This window comes from Eumetopias jubatus, unplaced genomic scaffold (assembly GCF_037043125.1).
Source record: "Eumetopias jubatus isolate StellerSeaLion01/CBP00866 unplaced genomic scaffold, mEumJub1_p1.0 scaffold_17, whole genome shotgun sequence".
NCBI classification, from domain to species: domain Eukaryota; kingdom Metazoa; phylum Chordata; class Mammalia; order Carnivora; family Otariidae; genus Eumetopias; species Eumetopias jubatus.
Window position 1 is genome coordinate 18,768,413 of NW_028274823.1, and position 18,715 is coordinate 18,787,127.

Genomic DNA, 18,715 nt, shown 5'->3' on the forward strand with positions numbered 1-18,715 from the left:
ACTACTTTCTGCTTCTCAACAATATGCTCTTCTGTTTGTTCTTGCCGGCAGCACAATAAGTGGGAGTTTGCCACGGACCCAGGAGGTGATGTCGGGTGGGAGGAGATGCCATGCCTGCCTGGCGATCTCCTACAACACGACACAAATCCCCAGCATCACGATGAGGTGATAGAGGACATCTGTGAATCAGACAGGAGAGTGGACAGAACCAGTTTACATGGAGCAAGGACAACACAACAAAGAGTTAACTCAATGGAAGCGTCAACTCAGGGGCATTAAGTAGGCTTTCATAAAACTCTGCACATTTTATATAAAATCTATTTATCTTTTGGGGTTTCTGTAGCTTGGTCTTGTCAGTTCCGTGCACTGTTCCTTGTCTGAACATGGGTAACACAGTGATGGCTCATTTCACCTTCGGGCTTTCGCTATGGGACTTCCTTTAGAAATGAGGAGCTGGGATTAGAGTCTTAAAAAGTTGGTTTTACGTGATTTCTGTAACTAAGAGCAAAGTCTACATCTGTGAGTTTATTAATAAATAGAATGTCTTACCCCATCTCCTCACATAGTTGTTCTCCTCATCTTTCGGGTGAGATCTTGGATCTTAGCTGAAATGTTTCTTCCGAGAGGCTTCCCTGGCTGCTATCTAAATCATTCCTCTACCCCCACTCCAACGAGTCACACTACGGGGAAGTGCAGAGGCCTTGCCTATCTCCCTCTGCAGGAGCTCCACTGCCTAGAAGAGTAATGATGGCTGATCTTACTGGATGTTTGCTGTATGCGGGGCATTGTTTGGTGCCCTTAGTTGTAACATTTAATCCATACAGCAGCCATGTATGATAGGAGCAATTATTAGGCCCAATTTCTTAGAGGACACTGGGGAGTGGAAGGGTGAGTTCATTGCCCAAGGTCATTTAGTGAATGAGGGGCAGAGTCACAGCAGGGACTCAGAAATATTTGTTGAAAAAACAGATCATTGAAAATCACATTCTCTAAAGGCAGGAACCCAAGCAAAGCCCCCTGGTGATGTTTTTTTGCTGAGAGGTAGAACCCAATTCGGCTTCATCCAATTTACCCCCAGCCGCACCCTTCCTGCAGAGCTGGCTGGAGAGACATCTGTTTACCTCTATCTCGCTCTGTCCCACCCAGGTGTGCTTTAAAGAGCAGCTTTCAATTCCTAGAGGTTTGGCTGGGGCCAAAGCTAAGCTTCTTTTAAAACACACATTTCCTTTTAAAAGGCGTTGCCCCATGACCCTTCCCAGAGGTGCCTCTTTTCCTTACCTGAGAAGCTATAGAGACTGGAGAATCCCCTGCCTGTAATGAGTGAAGAGAGAGAAAGCTGAAGGTTTAAGAAGCGATCATGGAAGGAGCCTCAGGTCTATGTTTCCAAAATCCAAATCTGACTATATCCTCTCCTGATTAAACCAATAGCCCCCCATTGCCTTTAAGACCAAGTTTATAGTGGGGTTCACCAAATCTTTGAAAGAAGAAGAAAACCATTTTCTCCTTGGCTTTCTAAGGCAGGGCTTGGTAAACTTTCTGGAAGGGGCCAGATAATATTTATTTCAGCTATGGGCCTTATGGTCCCTATTGCAACTATTTGGCGCTGCCTTTGTAGGGTGAAAGCATCTGGGGACAATACCTTATATGAACACGTCTGGCTGTGTTCCAATAAAACTTTATAGAAAAATTTGATTTCATATCATTTTTATGATATATCATAAAATATGAAATATCATTCTTTTTTTTCAACCATATAAGTAGGTACAAACTGTTCTTAGCTTGTAGGCCAGAAAACAGCGGCACAGCCTGGATTGGGCCCCTGGTCATAGTTTAGCAAATGTTCTCTCAGATGTGTAGCTACTAAAGGCCCCAGCCTTCCCACGGGCCCTGCTCACTCTTCATGTCATACCACTCTTCAGGTCATACTGAAAGATTATGGACACAAGCCTTCCCTAGGCCCTGGACTAGACAAGGGTGAATCCCCTTGCCATGAACTCCCATAGCACTCCACCCCCGTCGAGAGTCATCTCCCTTTCCCTTGGCATTTAGCATCTCTCTCCTTGCTAGATGAGTTCTTGCAGACAAGGGCCATGGGGGTCTCCTTTCATTCTGAAACCCCAGTGTCTAGTCCAGCCCAGGGCCAGCACTGGATGCTCTATGAAGTTTTCTTGACTTGCACCAGATGTTCCCAGTACATTTCGTTGTCTATTACTACAGTTTGCCGCGTGCTCTGCCCGGAAGCTCAGCACTTTCTAATTCCGTGCGGGCATTGGAATTTAGGCTGCAGACAGAGAGTTTCAGGGTAGTTAATAAACCTCAACTTCTTGGTTTGGCATGAGCTACGGCTTCCCCTGCCGCTGCCCGCCACCCCCCCACCGCCCCTCTGCCAGGTGGGAAGCCTTGAGTTGCAGGTGAAGGTAGTGTCTACAGGCACAACTGGTTTGGCAATTCCGTTAAAATGCTCCAACCGGCTGTGCCTGTGGACGCAGCCCAGCGTGAACCCAAGCATTCGGAAAACCGAGAAGCTTACTACGGAGGGAGAGCTCCACCACCAGGACGCCCCCTGTCTGGTCCCGGAGGAGGCGCTTCCTCTTGTCACAGGTCTGAAGACCCCCAGCCGCAGGGAGCGGGGGGAAGTGGAGGAGGGGGGCATGAGAAATGCACACAGGAAAGAAAAGGGAGAAAGGCAAGAGATTAAAAAAAAAGAAGTCACAAACTTGGTAGAGTCAAAACTCCCCAGTCAACAGATCTTAGTTACCTTATTTGTCTGTCGTCTATTTATTTACTTCCTTCCTTCCTTCCTTATTATCCAGAGCACTGTCTTCATCCCTTCTCTAACTTGGTTAAAAGGAAAAAGCTTTACTTTATGACCTCTTCAAGCTAGAAGACACCCTGCTGGGAGAGGTTGTTGGGTGTGGGAGGGATTGGCCCGGTTTCTTTTGTTAAGAAGTGAGGCTTTTACCTACAGTTACTCGCCTTACAGTGGTTTGAGAGGTGGACACTTGCAAAATGCGTTCTGGCTCATTTTCTTTTCTTTTTAAAATGTAGTGCCAATAATTAGCCTTTCAGCAACTGTAAAAATATCTGTCTGCTCCCTGCCCTTTATTTGTGCTCCTATGTGATCATTTTCTGGCCAAAACAAATGAGTAGAAACAGAAATTACAATCTTTTTTCGATTGGTTACCACGGGCTACGTGAGCAGGTGTCCTCTTCAGAAACACTGTGTTCCTCCTCTCTGGGGTCTCTAATCCAAACAGACCAGAGCAGGCAACAGTTGGTGATTTAGCACTTTTTGGTCTAATGCAGTGGTTCTCAAGCCTTATTACCATGCCTCAGAATCACCTGCAGGGGCTGTTAAAGCACAGATTTCTGCCCCCCCCCCCCCCCGAGCATTTCTGAATCAGGCGGTCTGGGGAGCCTGAGAATTGCATCCCTCACAAGTTCCCAGGTGACGCTGGAGCTGTTGGGGACCACACTGTGGAACCACTGCCCTAAGGACCAGGTTCACACCTGGCTGCCATGGAAACCTGAATTCTGCAGCAGCTTCTCGGTGGGGCGTGCAGAGGGGGAACCTGGCCCCTGGCCTGGGCTGCGCTGAACTTGGCTGTCAACCCAGGGCCCCACCGCCCAGTGCTTCCCCTCACAAAGTCAGTTCAGCAGTAATGGGTGTTGGGAATTTCTTCAGCCTCTCTCTGGGTCATTTCAAGTCTCAGAGATGGACCCGTAAGCTGGCCAGGCAAGAGCTAAAAATACCCATCTTTTGACTTCCATGCAGCACCTCTTGCTACCACCAACGTTTTGAATTTTCCTTGTGCTTTTAACTTTTTCAAAGCATTTCCATGTCTGTTATTGTGCTCATTTTACCTAATACGGCTCTCTGAAAAGAGAAGGACCACTGTGACTTATCACCACTGTCTTTAAGGATGGGAAAACCAGGCTCCAGAGTTTAAGTGGCATGTGCCAGACCATGTCGCTTGTTGGTGGCAGGGTGGACAGAGCCCGGACGTTTGCCCCTACACCCAGTGCCCTTTCTTCCAGAATGCCCTCAGTACACATGTACACTGGTCTGATTATGATGCCCAGTAAAAATACAGCTTCTCAAATACCACCCCCACCCCCACCTCGGGTCACATTCTCATTCTGGAGAGAGGTGGCTCACCACTGGGCAGGAGAGCTTCTCACTGTCACAGATGAATGTCTCACAGTGTAACCAAACCTTGGAGAGTTTGGGGATGTTCTGGAACCGGAAAGCATTGAATTGGAAGGTGGCCCTGTGATCTTTCCCATTCTCATGTACGAGGACGGATTCATCCGTGGGGCAGCTGGAGCAGATGGGGCAGAGGGGAGAGAAAATTACCTCATGAACTCTAGCAAAATCTGAGGTAAATTCGCAGACAACAGCAACACTCCCCTGGGCTTCTATACAGCGTGTTGTCCTTACAAAATACTTTGACTTGGGAGCACCTTGCTTATCTTCATGATATGAAGTCAAGTTGAGGAGCTATGGGATGGGTGTGCTAGTCCTCATTCTATAGACAGGGGAGAGTGGGGGGTGACTTATGAGAAGCTGCACACCAGGTAAGTCACCACACCTCTGTCTCAAAGAAGGGAAATTCCTGAGAGATGAAGTTGTCTGAAGGACTGGGACATGGGCTGACTCCCAGTATGTGTACAAGATAAAGACACTGGTGCTAAGAACAGCATTTCCCAAAGTACTGCCATAGCCACCTGAGCCAAGTCATATGTCACGTCTTTCTCTGTGTATCTTGTGAGGGTTTGCCACTGGGAATTTGAATTTATGTTGTGTTATTTAAATTCTATATTATATGGTTACGTTTGTAAAAATTTGGTCATATTTTTAATATAGGCACAGAAAAAAAATGACTGGAGGGATACCCTCTAAATGTTAATGCTGGCTATTATGGAGTGGTGGAATTATGGGCGGTTTCTGCTTTCTTCCTATATCTTTATATATTTTCCAAATTCTCTATAATGAGAATGTAGCATTTGGGAAATCCCAAAGTCCCAAAGATAATAATTTACAATAAAAGGAAAAATAATGACACAGATGGGCGTTTGTCAAAGTCTGTGGTTCTCACCTAGGGACGATTTTGCCCCACCCCTCCCCCAGGAGATATTTGGTATTGTCGCCGCAACTAGGGGTGAGGTGTTACTGACATGTAGTAAGTAGAGGCCAGGGATGCTGCACATCACCACACAATAATGCACAAGAGAGCCCCCCACCCCCAACAAAGAATGATCCAACCCCAAATGTCAACAGCATTGAGACTGAAAAAACTTGGTTTAATCAAAATACTTTTTCATTTACCAAACACATGCTAATTCCCTATTTAAGTGCCAGACATTCAACAAGGTGTTGGGAGCAGACACAAATGTACAATAAGGACCACGTGAACTTTGGAGAGTGTTATGTCCAGGTGACAAGGAACACCAGGGTCTGTCCTTTGTGGAAAAAGGTCTATGGGTCCAAAAGCTTAAGACCAGTGGCCAGCACCACAGTGGACCCCAAAGTTAATGCTCCTCCCAGAGCTGCTCTCTGACTTCATTGCCAATCCAACTCAGTATACACACACCAGAAATCCATCCAGCTATCTGAGAGCCCTTGAGATGTCCCCTCCTCCACACATTCCATCAGAGCCAGACATTAGGGGGCAAATTAGAGGTAGGACTGAAGGAATGTCAACTCTTGGAGTTAGTGATTAAAATGAGCAGTGAACAGTATACCTTATATCTGGACCAAAGGTCGGAGGCCTGGCCATGTTTATGGTGACCTATGAGCAATGACAGAGCTGGAGGCATTTTCCGAGTTGTGAAACAAGACCTTGGAGGATCATTCGGTCAATAAACCTGAGAGCCTTGTACGAACTCAAGACCTGAGTCCTTAAAATAGCTTCTTGCAGCTGGAGTGTCCAAGGCGTGGTGTCGGCCAGTGGAAAACAGTGTAAACTGAGCTTTGTTGGGGTGGGGAGGAGGCAAGTCCTGGGCAGGCTTAGATGTCTTGGCTTTGCTGCCTCTTGGCACCGGCTATGGCACCTGCTCCTCTGTGACAGACATCTTGGGATGGTGGAATGCCCAAGGGAGTCTCTTACAACATCACCAGAGGAGTCTTCTTCCCTACATAAGATCAAAATGCCTAATAATATATCTCTTCTAACCTCTCAGTACGCTCTTGAAAACTGGGTTTTCTTCCAAAAGGGCCCGGTGGGAACCAAAAGCATCTGGGAGATTATGGGAGTGGACTTTCTCATTCCTCCCCTTGGCACTGGTTTTTGTGCAAATATCTCCAACCTTAAGGGGCCGTTTTAGCTAGGCAGAATATGGAATCAGATGAGGGCTTCTCTAATTTGGCTCTGCTTCAACGTAGGTTCTCAGGGTTTGCTCAGGAACCCTCTGTTGGGGTAAGTTAACTCTGTGCCTACATGTGTAACAGGTACCCTAGGTAATTCCTATACACACTAGAGCCTGAGGACTGCTTCTATAGACCACCACAAAGCCACAAGCATTCCCTTTCCTGCCATTTAATACATTTGTAAGTTGGAAGTCGCAGTACCAGAGTGCTTTGCAGGGAGAGGTTTCCAAGCTATGGCAGAGCCTTTGCCCCAGTGTAGCCAATGCCTGAGAGAGGTTCCCATTGCCTGATCATAATTTCAGGTCCCTGTAGGTCAAGAATTTATTTCACAGTCTTCCTGAAGTCATTTGATTGCACCATTGCCAAGAGACCCTAAATTGTCAAGAAAACCTTCAGTGATATGTGTGACATCCAAATTAAGCTACCATCTCCACAGGAAGCTTTGCTGGGTTGCTTAGATGTGGTTCTGCTGGCCTGTCCTACCGACATTGCTCAGGAAATAATGCTGCCTGAGTTTGAACCCCAGATCGTCCATCCCCTGACTAGCTCTGGACTTTGGGCAAGATTCTGAACCTGTCTACCCCTCAGATTTTTTCCTGTATAAAATAGTGCTTATTATAAACCTACTTTATAGGGGTTTGGTGAAATTTAAATAAATTAATATTTGTAAGGCACTGACCTAGAACACGTTTGGTATGTTGTAAGTGCTGTTTAAGTATTTGTTAAGTAAAAATAAATAGTTAAAGGTCCAAGGTGGCTCCACCTTTGTTATCTAATCATTTTTGTCCCTGCCCCAGTGTTTACTTAGCTTTGAAGGGTTCAGGTGGCAACATGGGCATGCGGTCTGTTTGGGTTTGGGGAATGGTCTCTTTTGCATTTACTGTTCATTGTGTGTATGATGCCTACATCTCTAGTCTAGCTCAACCTGTCCTCTGTTTTAAAAAGTTACAATTCTAGGTGTTTCCAGAAGATTGTCATCTCAAGCTCAACATGTCACCCTGAACTCAAGGAGAATCCAACACCCTTATCCAGAATCTTCTTCCCTAACACCCAACAACAAACAATTCCTCACCTTCACAACCCACAAGTTTGATGCCACATATTTCTCAGGCTTCTTGCCCTGTCCTTCTCTCCACCCCATATCTGATTGGTTGCTAAGTTTTGATCGCCTCTCCCTCCCTTGGATGACCTTTCTATTCACTTGGCTACACCTCAGTTCAGGCCATGACCTGTAATCTGGTCTTTCCACCTTCCATGTACTTCTTCTAACCCGTCACATGGATGACTTCCAGAATCATCTTTCTATGTACAATCCCAATACTTTCGTCTTCTACTCAAAAATTTTAAGAACTCCCAATTATCTACTGAATTAATAAAAAAAAAACAGTGATATTAATTAAAATGATTGGATACTGACTAGGTACTACATGCTTAACTTTTTACACAGATTGTCTAATTTAGTTCTCACCAGGGTTCTGGTGTCAGACTAATTGGGTTTAAACCCGCTTGCCCATAAATACACACATGCTAAGTATGTGACATTACTTAACCCCTCCTGTGCCTCAGTTTCCTCACTTGGAAAATAGGAATGGTAGTAATAATGACTGTCTCTTGTAAGGTACAAGAGTTAATACATGATGAAGCTCTCAGAAGAGTACCTGGTACCTAGAAAGCACTATATAAATGTTTGCTAGTATCAGCACCCAGTCTGGAAGCACAGAGGGTGTCACGGATGTGACCCTGAGGCTTCACCTCTTCTTCCCAAGCCATTCCAAGCCAAAGTAGCCCCAGAGCAACCCCACTTCTCAGCACTGTGCTCCGGAGGGTGGTACTTACCCCTTGTTAATTAGCTGCCACTGCAAGGGATACATGAAATCAGCTGATGGTGTGGCCCAACAGCTGTTCAAAACCACTTTAAACCTGCAAATGAAATAAAATGCATTGCTTTGAGCCGGAGAGTTGTATGCCTAGAAACATCTGGTAATTCAAAAGTCTCTTGGCTGATCTTTTTTTTCTTTTCTTTGGCTTTAAAAATAGAAATAGGGGGGAAACATACTTACCTAACACTCAACCCTTTGGCTTCTACTCCTGCAAACAGATCTGAACCGATTTCAGATGTCTCCAGGACAAAAGGGGCTTCCTTCTTAGTGGAGAACTTGGCATTCTTTGGAAGGAAATTGACAGTGGTCATTACGACCTCTCAGACTGAGCAGTTGGGTGTGACAGGAGCAGATGAACTGGGGTGGGGTGGTGGTGGGAGTCCACCCAAGGGCACAGGTGTATGAGACCACAGTGAGACCCTCCAGGAGTAGAGAAGGTGTCCCTCCTAGGATGCTGGTGCCATCTTAGAAGGGACGAGGGTATCACATCTCTGGATTTGCTGGTCACAATGAGAAACTGACTGTATGTCTCGTCTATGCCAGCGAACAACAAGATTTGGCTGATGGAAAAAAGGTGGAATCCAAGAATGCTGAAGCACTGAGCTTTACTTAATCACCCACAGGAATAGGGATAAAACATAGACAACCACAACCTCGATTTGCTTTTGCTCACCTCCACTATTTGCCTGAGCGGATTCCAGCCTGGGTCAGGGAGCATATGATCTGACTCCAGTACAGTTAACAACAAAGGCAACAACAGTAACTTACTGATCACCTACTGTGTGTCAGGCACTCCTCTCTATATTGAGATGGTCTCTATGTCAGAACCTCCTGTATATTGAGCTATATCTGGGAACAAAGCAAAGATCTCTATCTCTAACCACCTGACATTTCAGCAAGGGATGCAGACAATAGACAGTAGGCGAGTGAATTATATAATATGTTAGAATAGAATATAGTACATTATATAGAAAAACTGTAAGGAATGTAGAGGAGAGTAAGGTAAGGTGGAAGTGCAAGGAGGGGCAAGCTGCAACTTTAAATACCGATGTAGTTAAGGAGGTCTCACTGAGGTTGTGACATCTGAGCCAAGACTTGAGGGAAGCTAGGAAGCCTGTGCTTCCAGGCTAAGTACTGATACAAAGAAATGCTTCTGTAGTGTGCGCAGCGTATGCAGGCATCTGGGGGAAAAATGTTCCAGCCAAGGCAAAAGCCCTGGGTGACAGTGTGGCTGGCAGGACAGCAAGGAGGCCAATATGCTGGAGCTTGAGCGAGCAAAAGGGGTGGGGGTGTAGGAAGTGAGGGGGGTTAGGGGTAAAGTGAGAGAGGCTATGGGGATGGATCCAGAAGACTGTGGTTGCAACTCTAAGTGCAAGAGGGAGTCATGACCACAATTGGAGCACCAGATCAGCAGCCTTTGGTCACTGGTGTGGTGTGTATGGTCTTCGTTTGGTCTCTTCATCAGGCAGTTCTAGGTGAGTTATTAAAAAAATAGTAGTGTGTCCAGTTGACCTACCCAAAGGAGGCTGATTTCTCCATTCATTGTCTTAGTTTCACTCAACTTTAGTAACAACCTTTACCTACTCTCTGAGTTTAGCCCCTGGAGACAAAAGCATCACGACGGAAGGACAAAGTTGCTGGGCTAATCCTAGCTCCCACCACTAACTTTTAGGCAAGTCAGACATTTAGGCCTCAGTTTCCCCATCTGCAAAATGGGAGTAACCTTTGCCTTCATCAGCCTTGCAGAAATGTTTTTATGATGATGATTTTATGTAATAGAAGCATAAAGCTTAAACCAGGATACTAGGTAGAAGATTGAGTTTCATGGACTTGGAGATTTGCAGAACTGCAATGGGTAAACAGGGTCAGCAAGGATATCTAGTTGCACTGGACTTTAGCCCCCTAATGGTCCAATTCAGGGCCTTTGCTGAGAGGCCTTAAAATCATTTTCTAGTGGCTCTTATATTTTTTCCTGATTGCAGGTCCAGCTAGGGCTCCCTGAGTCAGTCACTCAGAAGTCAATTCTTTTCTTCCTGTCTGCTAACCCCCTGCACCACGTAAATGGTTGCAATAATTAAATAATAATGTTCTTAATCATAAGTGATTTACTAACTTACTATGCAGTTAAAGTGGCAGATTTACAATGGTTGTTACTGTTTATTATTATTTTCTGAGATTTGTCATATTTCACGAAACTGTTTACAAATGGAAGACATAACCTGGGGACCACAATGAGGTCCCCCAACCTAGCCACAGGTGCTTCTCCCAGCCCCATCTCCCAGGGACCAGCCCATGGGGTATTAGAATATTGGAATAATGCCTCTACTTGCAGAGAAACTAGTGCAATTCTGTTACAGAGTGGAGAAGAGAATCTGCATCGTTAATTCCATTTCTGAAACAAAACACTTTTAATGGTCAGTTTCTTCACTTCTCACCTTATAGCTAAGGCAATTCTCAGCATGGTCTCTTCCTACTTTCGTTATAACATAAGTTAGGGACCTATTTCCAGATAGCTTCATCCTATAATACCTGGACCATTTGCTTTGGCATTCCTGGAAACATAGAAACACCGCACAAACTACTCATTTGTGGAACAGGAGGGAAGAACATCTCCTTCCAGTCCCTTCACTTGATGGAAAGATTGAGTCACAATGGTCCATTGACACCGTTAGGATGGGTACATCTGGTTTAACAGCAGTTCATGTGGGCAAGATATGGGAGCTGCTGTTGCTCGCAGGCTCAACATGAGGTAGAAATGAAAGAAAGCTGCACAAAGCTAATATTCTAGAACATGTTCCTAGAGTCTTTCAGAACTAAGAAAGTCACCCCTGACCCAGTGTGCCCTGCAGAGGTCTGAAAGGGTCTAGAATATAACATTTCAATTCTGGGCTCTGCTTTTTAGTGGGGCAGTGGCCAACTGGATCATTCTCAGAGAAGAGGGGGTAGGATGATGGAGCACCAATGGTGGGGAGATGTTGGGGAAGATAAGTTTGAGAGAGTTGAAGGGCCATCAGCAGCGTCATGACTCAGTATTATTTCAGAAGACAGAACCATGACCAATGGACTATAGTTCAAGACATCAGATTTCACATGCTGACCTAAAGTAAGGAAGGCCAACTTGCCCTTGTCCTTGGAAAAGGTGGGGAGCCCACCCCTTAGCAATCTTGCGGAAGGGTTTTGTACGTTGGTTGGGAGGTCAAGGTTGATCACCTCTGAAGATTGTTCTGACTTTGGAAGTCTGTGAATTTTGCCTCTATTGCCTGCATTTGTTCTATCCCAAGGCTTTTCCCTGGTCTCTAAGTAAGAAGAATGGTCAATACTATTTTGATTGCATAAAAGTCAACCTAATCCCATCCTGACACTGATGGTATAAAGGTAACACTATAATGGTAACTGCTGGTGCTAGGAGCTCTCAGAGTTTTCACTTTATATGGGGTCAAAGGCTATGATCATGAATTTGGCTACTTTCGCGGACACTTACCTTGTACCAGGTGGTATGGTAAGTGCGTCATAAAAATAATTTCATTTATTCCTCATAATAAACGTATGGGTAAGTGCTATTATTATTTCTATTTAACAAATGAATAGATGAAGGCCCAAAGAGGTTAACTAACTTACCCAAGGTCGTACAACTAGTAAATGGTAGAACTAGACCTGAAGCCCGTGGGTCAATGGCAGACTATTTTCTTAAGCACACTGCTAGTCCACTTCTGCAAGCTGACTACCTTCCTTTATTTTGGACTGGGGGCCAAAACGACTTCTCTCCAGGAATACCAACTATGGGCTGTTGGCAGGAGTGAGTGGGAGGGGGCAGAGGGAGAAGAGAGGAAGCATGTCGAGTAGAACTGGTGGTTTTGGAGCTCAGCACTTGGAGCTCTGGGAATCCTAAGCAATTAGCCGTGCATTGATTCCTTTGTGCAATCTAGGGCACAGCTCTGTGCCTGGTAATTTGATGGAAATGTATGCAGGGGGCAGATGTTGCTTCAGAAACACACAAGAATGCTCTCAGAGCGGAAGAAGGGAGGAGAAGAAAAATACCAGCCGCGCGGGTCAGGCCTAGGAAACCAAGTCCATGGTAGGAATATTAATCAGTACAAAAGTTTCCGTTGCAACATCAGACCCCATCTTTGCTGAGGTCTGTTTTTCCTGGAAAGGTGTTGATGGGCCCCAGGGGACGCCTTAGCCTCATTTCTAGAACAGCTCAAGGAAGTGTCCTGGAAAGTCTGTTTATCCAGCCCAGGGGATGGTCTGGGTGATGATGAGGCTACACCTCTTGTTGTTGTTGTTGTTGTTGTTGTTTTCTTAAGAAAGAACAGGTTCCTTCCAATTCTAAGATTTGATATATATGCCTGAAACTTAGCCCAACATGGCTGATGGTGGGTGACGATTTTTGATAATCCTGGTGCCTCTCTATAGCCATCTGTCATAAAATCCTCAGAGGAGCATGTCTATAGTTTCATCTGATTAAAATAACCAGATAATCATGCACATCTGAACAGGCGCTCACTGGTAAGGCCAAACCATCACCGTGATGTCCCCTGAGACTGTTATCGATGAGTGAGCCTGTTTTTCTCTCTGGACAACCTTTAACAGTTAGTGCAATGATGTTGCCATCTTTTAATCCTCCTGCTGGTTCACACTGCATTAACCCTCCTGATTATAGGCCCAGGGGCTATATGGGATTTTGTCTGAACTTAACCACTAGGGGTGTGCGGTCAGGGGCAGACCTAGGTTCTTTGGGACCTTAAAATTTCTATAATGTAGAGAGCCCTTTTTAATAAAAAGAATCAAAATTTTGAATATGAAATTAGACCCAGGGCCTTAAATGAGGCTAGTACAAGAGAGGGATCATGAAACCCAAGCTCCATTCCCTTCATAGGAAGTAAGCCTCAGAGAGCAGTGCTAAGAAATCCGTATGCTAGACTGGGCACTGCTCCACACTACATGAGCACACCGTTTCCTCCTTCTGGGCTGCAGATCCTTGTCTGTAAAATGGACCAGGTGACTCTGGGATCCCTTCTAGGGGATCTCTCACTTTCTGAGTTCAGCTGGATTGGTAGCTTCTAGGCAGCAGGTAAAGCAAATTCAAAGAGTTCAAGGTCGGTGGAGTTCCAGGTAATATAGTCCTTTCCTTTGTGAAATGAATGGGTTGGGCATGATGGCTTCGAAGAATATCTCCCAGTTCTAATGTTCTATGTAAAAGTTTCTATTTCTGCCTGCATCTTCCTCCAGCCAGCTGGAGTGTCACTATAAGTAAGCCACCTTCTCGTGGGAAGCTGCAGGTTAAAAAAACAAAACACCCCTTCTAAACAGGAGGGCAGCTGGGCTAATGACTGTTGCATGTTTAGTTTTATTTTGAGAGACCAAAGTGTGCCTTTAACTTCAATGTCAATAGAGGCAGTGTGCCTAAATTAGACCAAGAGGAAGCCCACTCTCTGAATGGCTTTGGATACCAAAGAACTAGGCAGCAGAGGGCAACCCGACCTCTCTCCTCAGCTCTGTCCCAGGCAGGAAGGTCACTACTCTGCGCCAAATGCTTTAACGGGAGCTAGATTCTAGTATAACTCTCTGGAGTGGGTGGCAGTGGAAACTAATCTGGCTTGAGAGTTAGCCGTCTTACTGCCATCTTACTGCCTCCTGACCTCTGACAACTCACAGGATTGCTCTTGCCTCAGTTTTATCAGAAGATGGGGACATTGACTTTATATCTCTGTGACACCTTTTATAGTTCCTCTGTCCAGTCTATGAATCGACCCTCTTGTTGCATCTAGTCTTTGAAGAGGTTTAAAACTAGACCAAAGCTTATGTCTTAATTTGAATTCAAGAACTGGGCTCTGCAGAGAGCTTAGGGAAGAGGAAATCCTGAGGAAGCCTCCCCTCATCTCCTGAAAAGGCCACAGGGCACTTATGAGAACCTGGAGACCACTTACAGTGTAGAAGTTGAGAGACAATTGGCTTTCAAATGTGCCCATGCTCCCGTTCTTCACGTGAACAGTGGCCACTCTGAAAAGGGGAGAGAATTTTCCATAAGGACTGAAACATGCCTGATTGACAGGGCCTGCAGAACACACACAAGGCAGCCAGCTCTCCACTCTCAAAGCAACTTACCTTTGGTCAAACGCGGCCTGGTTCACCAAGTAGGTGGAGTGGTAGGTGCAGGAGAAGGAGTAGTTCACGGGCTGGTTCTTTACGATCACTGTGCTGTCATTGGAAACGATATGGCTGTAGAAGTGGTAGATGGGGGGCTTGTACTGAAAAAGGAAGAAGACAGGGTGGCCCTGGACCCCATGTTGAGAAGGAGGGTTCTGGGAAAAGTGATCAAAGATGGTCAGATCCACGGGGAGATGTCAATGGTGAGCTGAGAATTTCTGCAAAGAGTTCTTGAATGTGTTCGACCAAGATTGTTTAAAATAATCTAGGTTGTATGTTGCACACTTACAAGGGATCCATATACCCATTGGGCTTCTGACCAAAAAGAACTGGTCAAAGAATCTCTGTTTCCCAGCATCAACTTTTTATCCATTTCCCCCATCCTAGTAATCTTACACGAATGCCTTTGCCCATCTCCCGTCTCTAGAACACTATTACTATGTCATATTTGCTCTTTCCCTCTTCCAATAATGACCACTATTTCTGTGACTTTTTCCTCTGGCTGTTGAACTCTAGGATCACAGATTATTGGAATATTCTTGGATCCAATTGGATCCAATTGGAATATTGGAGTTGGAAGGGATCTTGAACATCTATGTGAGAGGTGACCTGCCTAAGACCACACAGATGATTTCTAGTTCACTCTTCCAGGATACTCAAAGACATGTTGTTTCTGTTAATCATGTCCACGACTCTCTAAATCACTAAGTCCTCGTGGGGCCTTTAGGAAGAGGAAGTGGCCTTGGGTGCTCTTTGCTCTCATTTTCGGAGATCTCCTGTATGTACAGCCTTCTGCAGTCAAGGTAGCAGGAATGCTAGGGGTCAACAATGGAGCAGCTGCCCTTCATGACTATACCCCTACTGATTCTGGGGCCCCCAACTTGTGACTTTATTGGGACGTCTCTGATGTCTCCTCTGACCTATGAGGATATTTGGCAAGAGGTTGCATGTGGTTCCTTTTAATTCTGATTACCTGTCCCAAGTCCTTCACAAGACCCAATTATGAATTGTATTATACTTTGGTTACTCCTTTAAAGTGCCTTTCCAACTACTTCAAAGTCTTGTGCAGAGGATGTCCCACCTTCCAGCCCGGAAGGATGGCAGCTTGTGATCACGTGCTCAGAACTCAAAGCAAGGTGGAGGTGGGAGATGTGTATTGTTTTACTCAACGGAAGGTGGCCTAGTTCACTCAGGTAACAAATTAGGAGAATAAAATTCAAATCCAAAGACTCACTTAAACTAGGCAGACGAGAAGAATTTAAATAACACTAACATTCCAGGAAATAAAAGTCAGGATTGGCTTTTAAAAGGAAATTGGTGAATTCTGTATCCCTTTAAGGGTGGGCAGCAGATATCTTATTTTGGGGCCCAGTTGCGTCATCTCAGCAACTCCTCGTTGTGTGGCCTGGACTTACCTCGGACTGGGTTCCACAGTAGGACTTGTTTTTAGGTGACAGATCCGGGATCACAAATTGATAGTAACCTCCCTCATGGACCCCATTGTAACACAGTCCCCCGAGGGCCAGCTGATGCACTTCCCAGCCATAGGGACACTCGGGGATTTTGGTGATGATGGTTTTGGGATAACAAAACACAAGAATGACATCTAGAAAGAGGATACACATGGTTTGAAATCAGATATGGTAATCATATTAATCTTCATGAAGAACAGTGGGTTCTAGCCACACCTGAACATGCAAAGCAGTTGGTTAAAAACACTTTCCTCACTATTCTTCATGAACCGTGATGAATGTTTTCCCCAAACCTCAGTCACTGAAGTTTTCTAGTTTCCGCTACATCTGTGGATATCTACACTATACTTAATATGTACTCAAACCTGGTCCACTTTTCAACTTTAATCTATTTTAAGGAATGTATTTGTGAAACCAGATTGAATGGATTAGAAATATAGATAAATTTAGAAATATATACAAATTTCTGTGCCCATCAAAGTGAGCACATAATTTAAAATCTTTTAAAAATGTCCATTTCATGCATAACATTGTAAAACACTAATTTATGACACAGGACATACTTTCAATAAGTCAAATAGGAAATAGATTGTGTATTTGTTAAATTATTGTAATACATTATTTATTTATTGAAAATAAATATTTTTAGGGGTGCCTGGGTGGCTCAGTCATTAAGCTTCTGCCTTCGGCTCAGGTCATGATCCCAGGGTCCTGGGATGGAGCCCCACATCGGGCTCCCTGCTCAGCGGGAAGCCTGCTTCTCCCTCTCCCACTCCCCCTGCTTGTGTTCCCGCTCTCACTGTGTCTCTCTCTGTCAAAAAAATAAAATCTTTAAAAAAAAGAAAAAAGAAAATAAATATTTTTATATCTATGTATCTATCTATCCATTCATCTATCTAGGATTCTCTAATTTTAAAAAAGTCTAAGTTTCTCCAGTACATTGTTATTTCTTATGGGAAAAGTCTGGTTGGCACTGGCGCCCTTGACTGCATCTACTTGGCTACGATATTGATATTGCATTTTGATAACAAGAGAAACACAGAGCTCTGAACTTTGCAAAGAGTCTTCGGGAAACTTCCCTTTTGGGGAAGATGGGCTAGCCCAAGGCATACCTGCTTTATTCGGAGTGCAAGATCTTGCAGAGGCTTCTGCAAAGACAGCCAACAGGACAAAGGCCTTCATCACCATCACTTCTCAGAACCCGCTCTTTGCCAGGTGGTCAAACCAAGCTGCCAAATGTTCACAGTTCTGCCCGAGGGCCTGAGCCTGGATCATTCTAGGTCAGAAACAGGAGTGAAAAGTTAAAATCAAGGGTGAAAACAAAGCAGCACACACAATCCTGGGGGAAATTTGCAAGGGAGATCCATAATTCTGTCCCCCTTTCTTAATGGTTCCTTGTCTGTGCTGAGAGGCAAAAAGTGGGGCTCCTACCACTGGGAATGTCAATGACACATGCGGTTGCTCATGTTCCCGACTGTTTCATTCTCTCTGGACTGTAGAGGCTGCCTCCCAGATGCTCCCCAAATCTCCGACCTCATTCCTAGCTCGACTTTATATCAGCTGAGGGTGTAAAAGAAACCGGCTCCAGATAAATCACAATGAACATGCATTATCCACTGCAGGGGGAAATAAAGGGAAACCTTGCACAATGATCCGATGGGAAGCTCAGGTTCAGCCACTTGAATCTAATTCCTTTGACTTCACAGAGTTGGAAAAACTTTTTTTTTTTTTAACTGCTTCAACCAGGATTGGAATAAAAAGTTGAATTTTTTCCCCCTCATACAAAAAATAACTTTGATTAGAGGCAAACTAATTTCTGCACAGTTCTAGGGGACAATTTTCTTTCTTTATGTCTTGCTTTCTTTGCTTTATTTCTTGCATTCTTATTTTTATATGGAGGCTATCTAAACTTTAAACTAAAGAGGACCCAAGTTCAGCAGTGTTACAGTGGCTACTCAAACAAAAAATAGGTTGTTTGTATTAATGCAAACATGTTAAGGGATTCCCGTCTGCCCCCCAGTATTTTTTAATAAACTCTAAACTGGAATGTCATCCTGGCATTTCTCAGGAACTTCATCCTGAAAACAACTTTTTATTTTAGTTCTCCAGGTTTTGAAGTTTTGTTAGTCTCCTAGAGCAGTGATATTGGAAGAAGGAACTTAGGCAATCTTATAATTCAATCCTTAGTCACCAAACAAGATCCCACTGAAAACAACAGATAAAATCCTACTCCTGAGAAGTTTCTGAACATATTGCCTGAGATTTTTTTTTTTTTTTTAGCACAGAAATGTAAGAATGAAAAATCAGGGTTTGTTTTAATTTTTGTTTTTAGAGGAAACAGACTCTTTTATCAATCAATGGAAGCTACTACATAAAGCCCTTTGAGAGACAGTTGTAAAAAGTACAGAAAAATGCCCTCTTTTGCAGGGCTTTATAATGTAGTTGAGAAGCTAAGTCACCAATACACAATGATTCAGAGTTAGAATATTGGGTTAAAGCATTGTTTTGCTACTTACCACATTTCCTTAGTTTTAAGATACCCATTCCTCCCTTTGAGCGCACATAATTTAACGTTGTGGAAACACTGCGATGTGTTTTATAAGCAATGTGAATACGTAACATGGTAGAGATTCCTTATTTCCTAAAAATCTAATGTTAAGTTGCTGGTATGTCTTACAATGATGGTGTAAAAAAAAACTGAGGAAGTAACCATGTGGCAAGTCATTAAAAATTTCTGTGACTCAGTTTCCTCCTCTCTAAATGGAGGCATAACCCTGGGCTTAACTTACAGAGTGAGAGAGCAATGAAATGAAGGCTCTTGTAAACTGTGAAGTAGTCAATAA

The 18,715-nt window shown here is 44.3% G+C and overlaps 1 protein-coding gene across 2 annotated transcripts; it reads right to left on the reverse strand.

The window, feature by feature from the left end:
• Window positions 1-129: 129 nt before the first annotated feature.
• On the reverse strand, window positions 130-17,060 carry TECTB (tectorin beta). Of its 2 annotated transcripts, none has more exons than XM_028091995.2 (10): window positions 16,985-17,060; window positions 15,816-16,006; window positions 14,359-14,501; window positions 14,181-14,253; window positions 8,431-8,534; window positions 8,207-8,290; window positions 4,160-4,322; window positions 2,531-2,603; window positions 1,279-1,311; window positions 130-179 (listed from the first exon to the last, which is right to left on the reverse strand). In XM_028091995.2, the coding sequence occupies exons 1-10, from the start codon at window positions 17,058-17,060 to the stop codon at window positions 130-132; spliced, it is 990 nt and encodes a 329-aa protein (XP_027947796.1). The 2 variants fall into 2 exon arrangements, with proteins under 2 accessions (XP_027947796.1, XP_087876076.1); XM_088019950.1 differs by having other exon boundaries at window positions 14,181-14,283.
• Window positions 17,061-18,715: the final 1,655 nt, after the last annotated feature.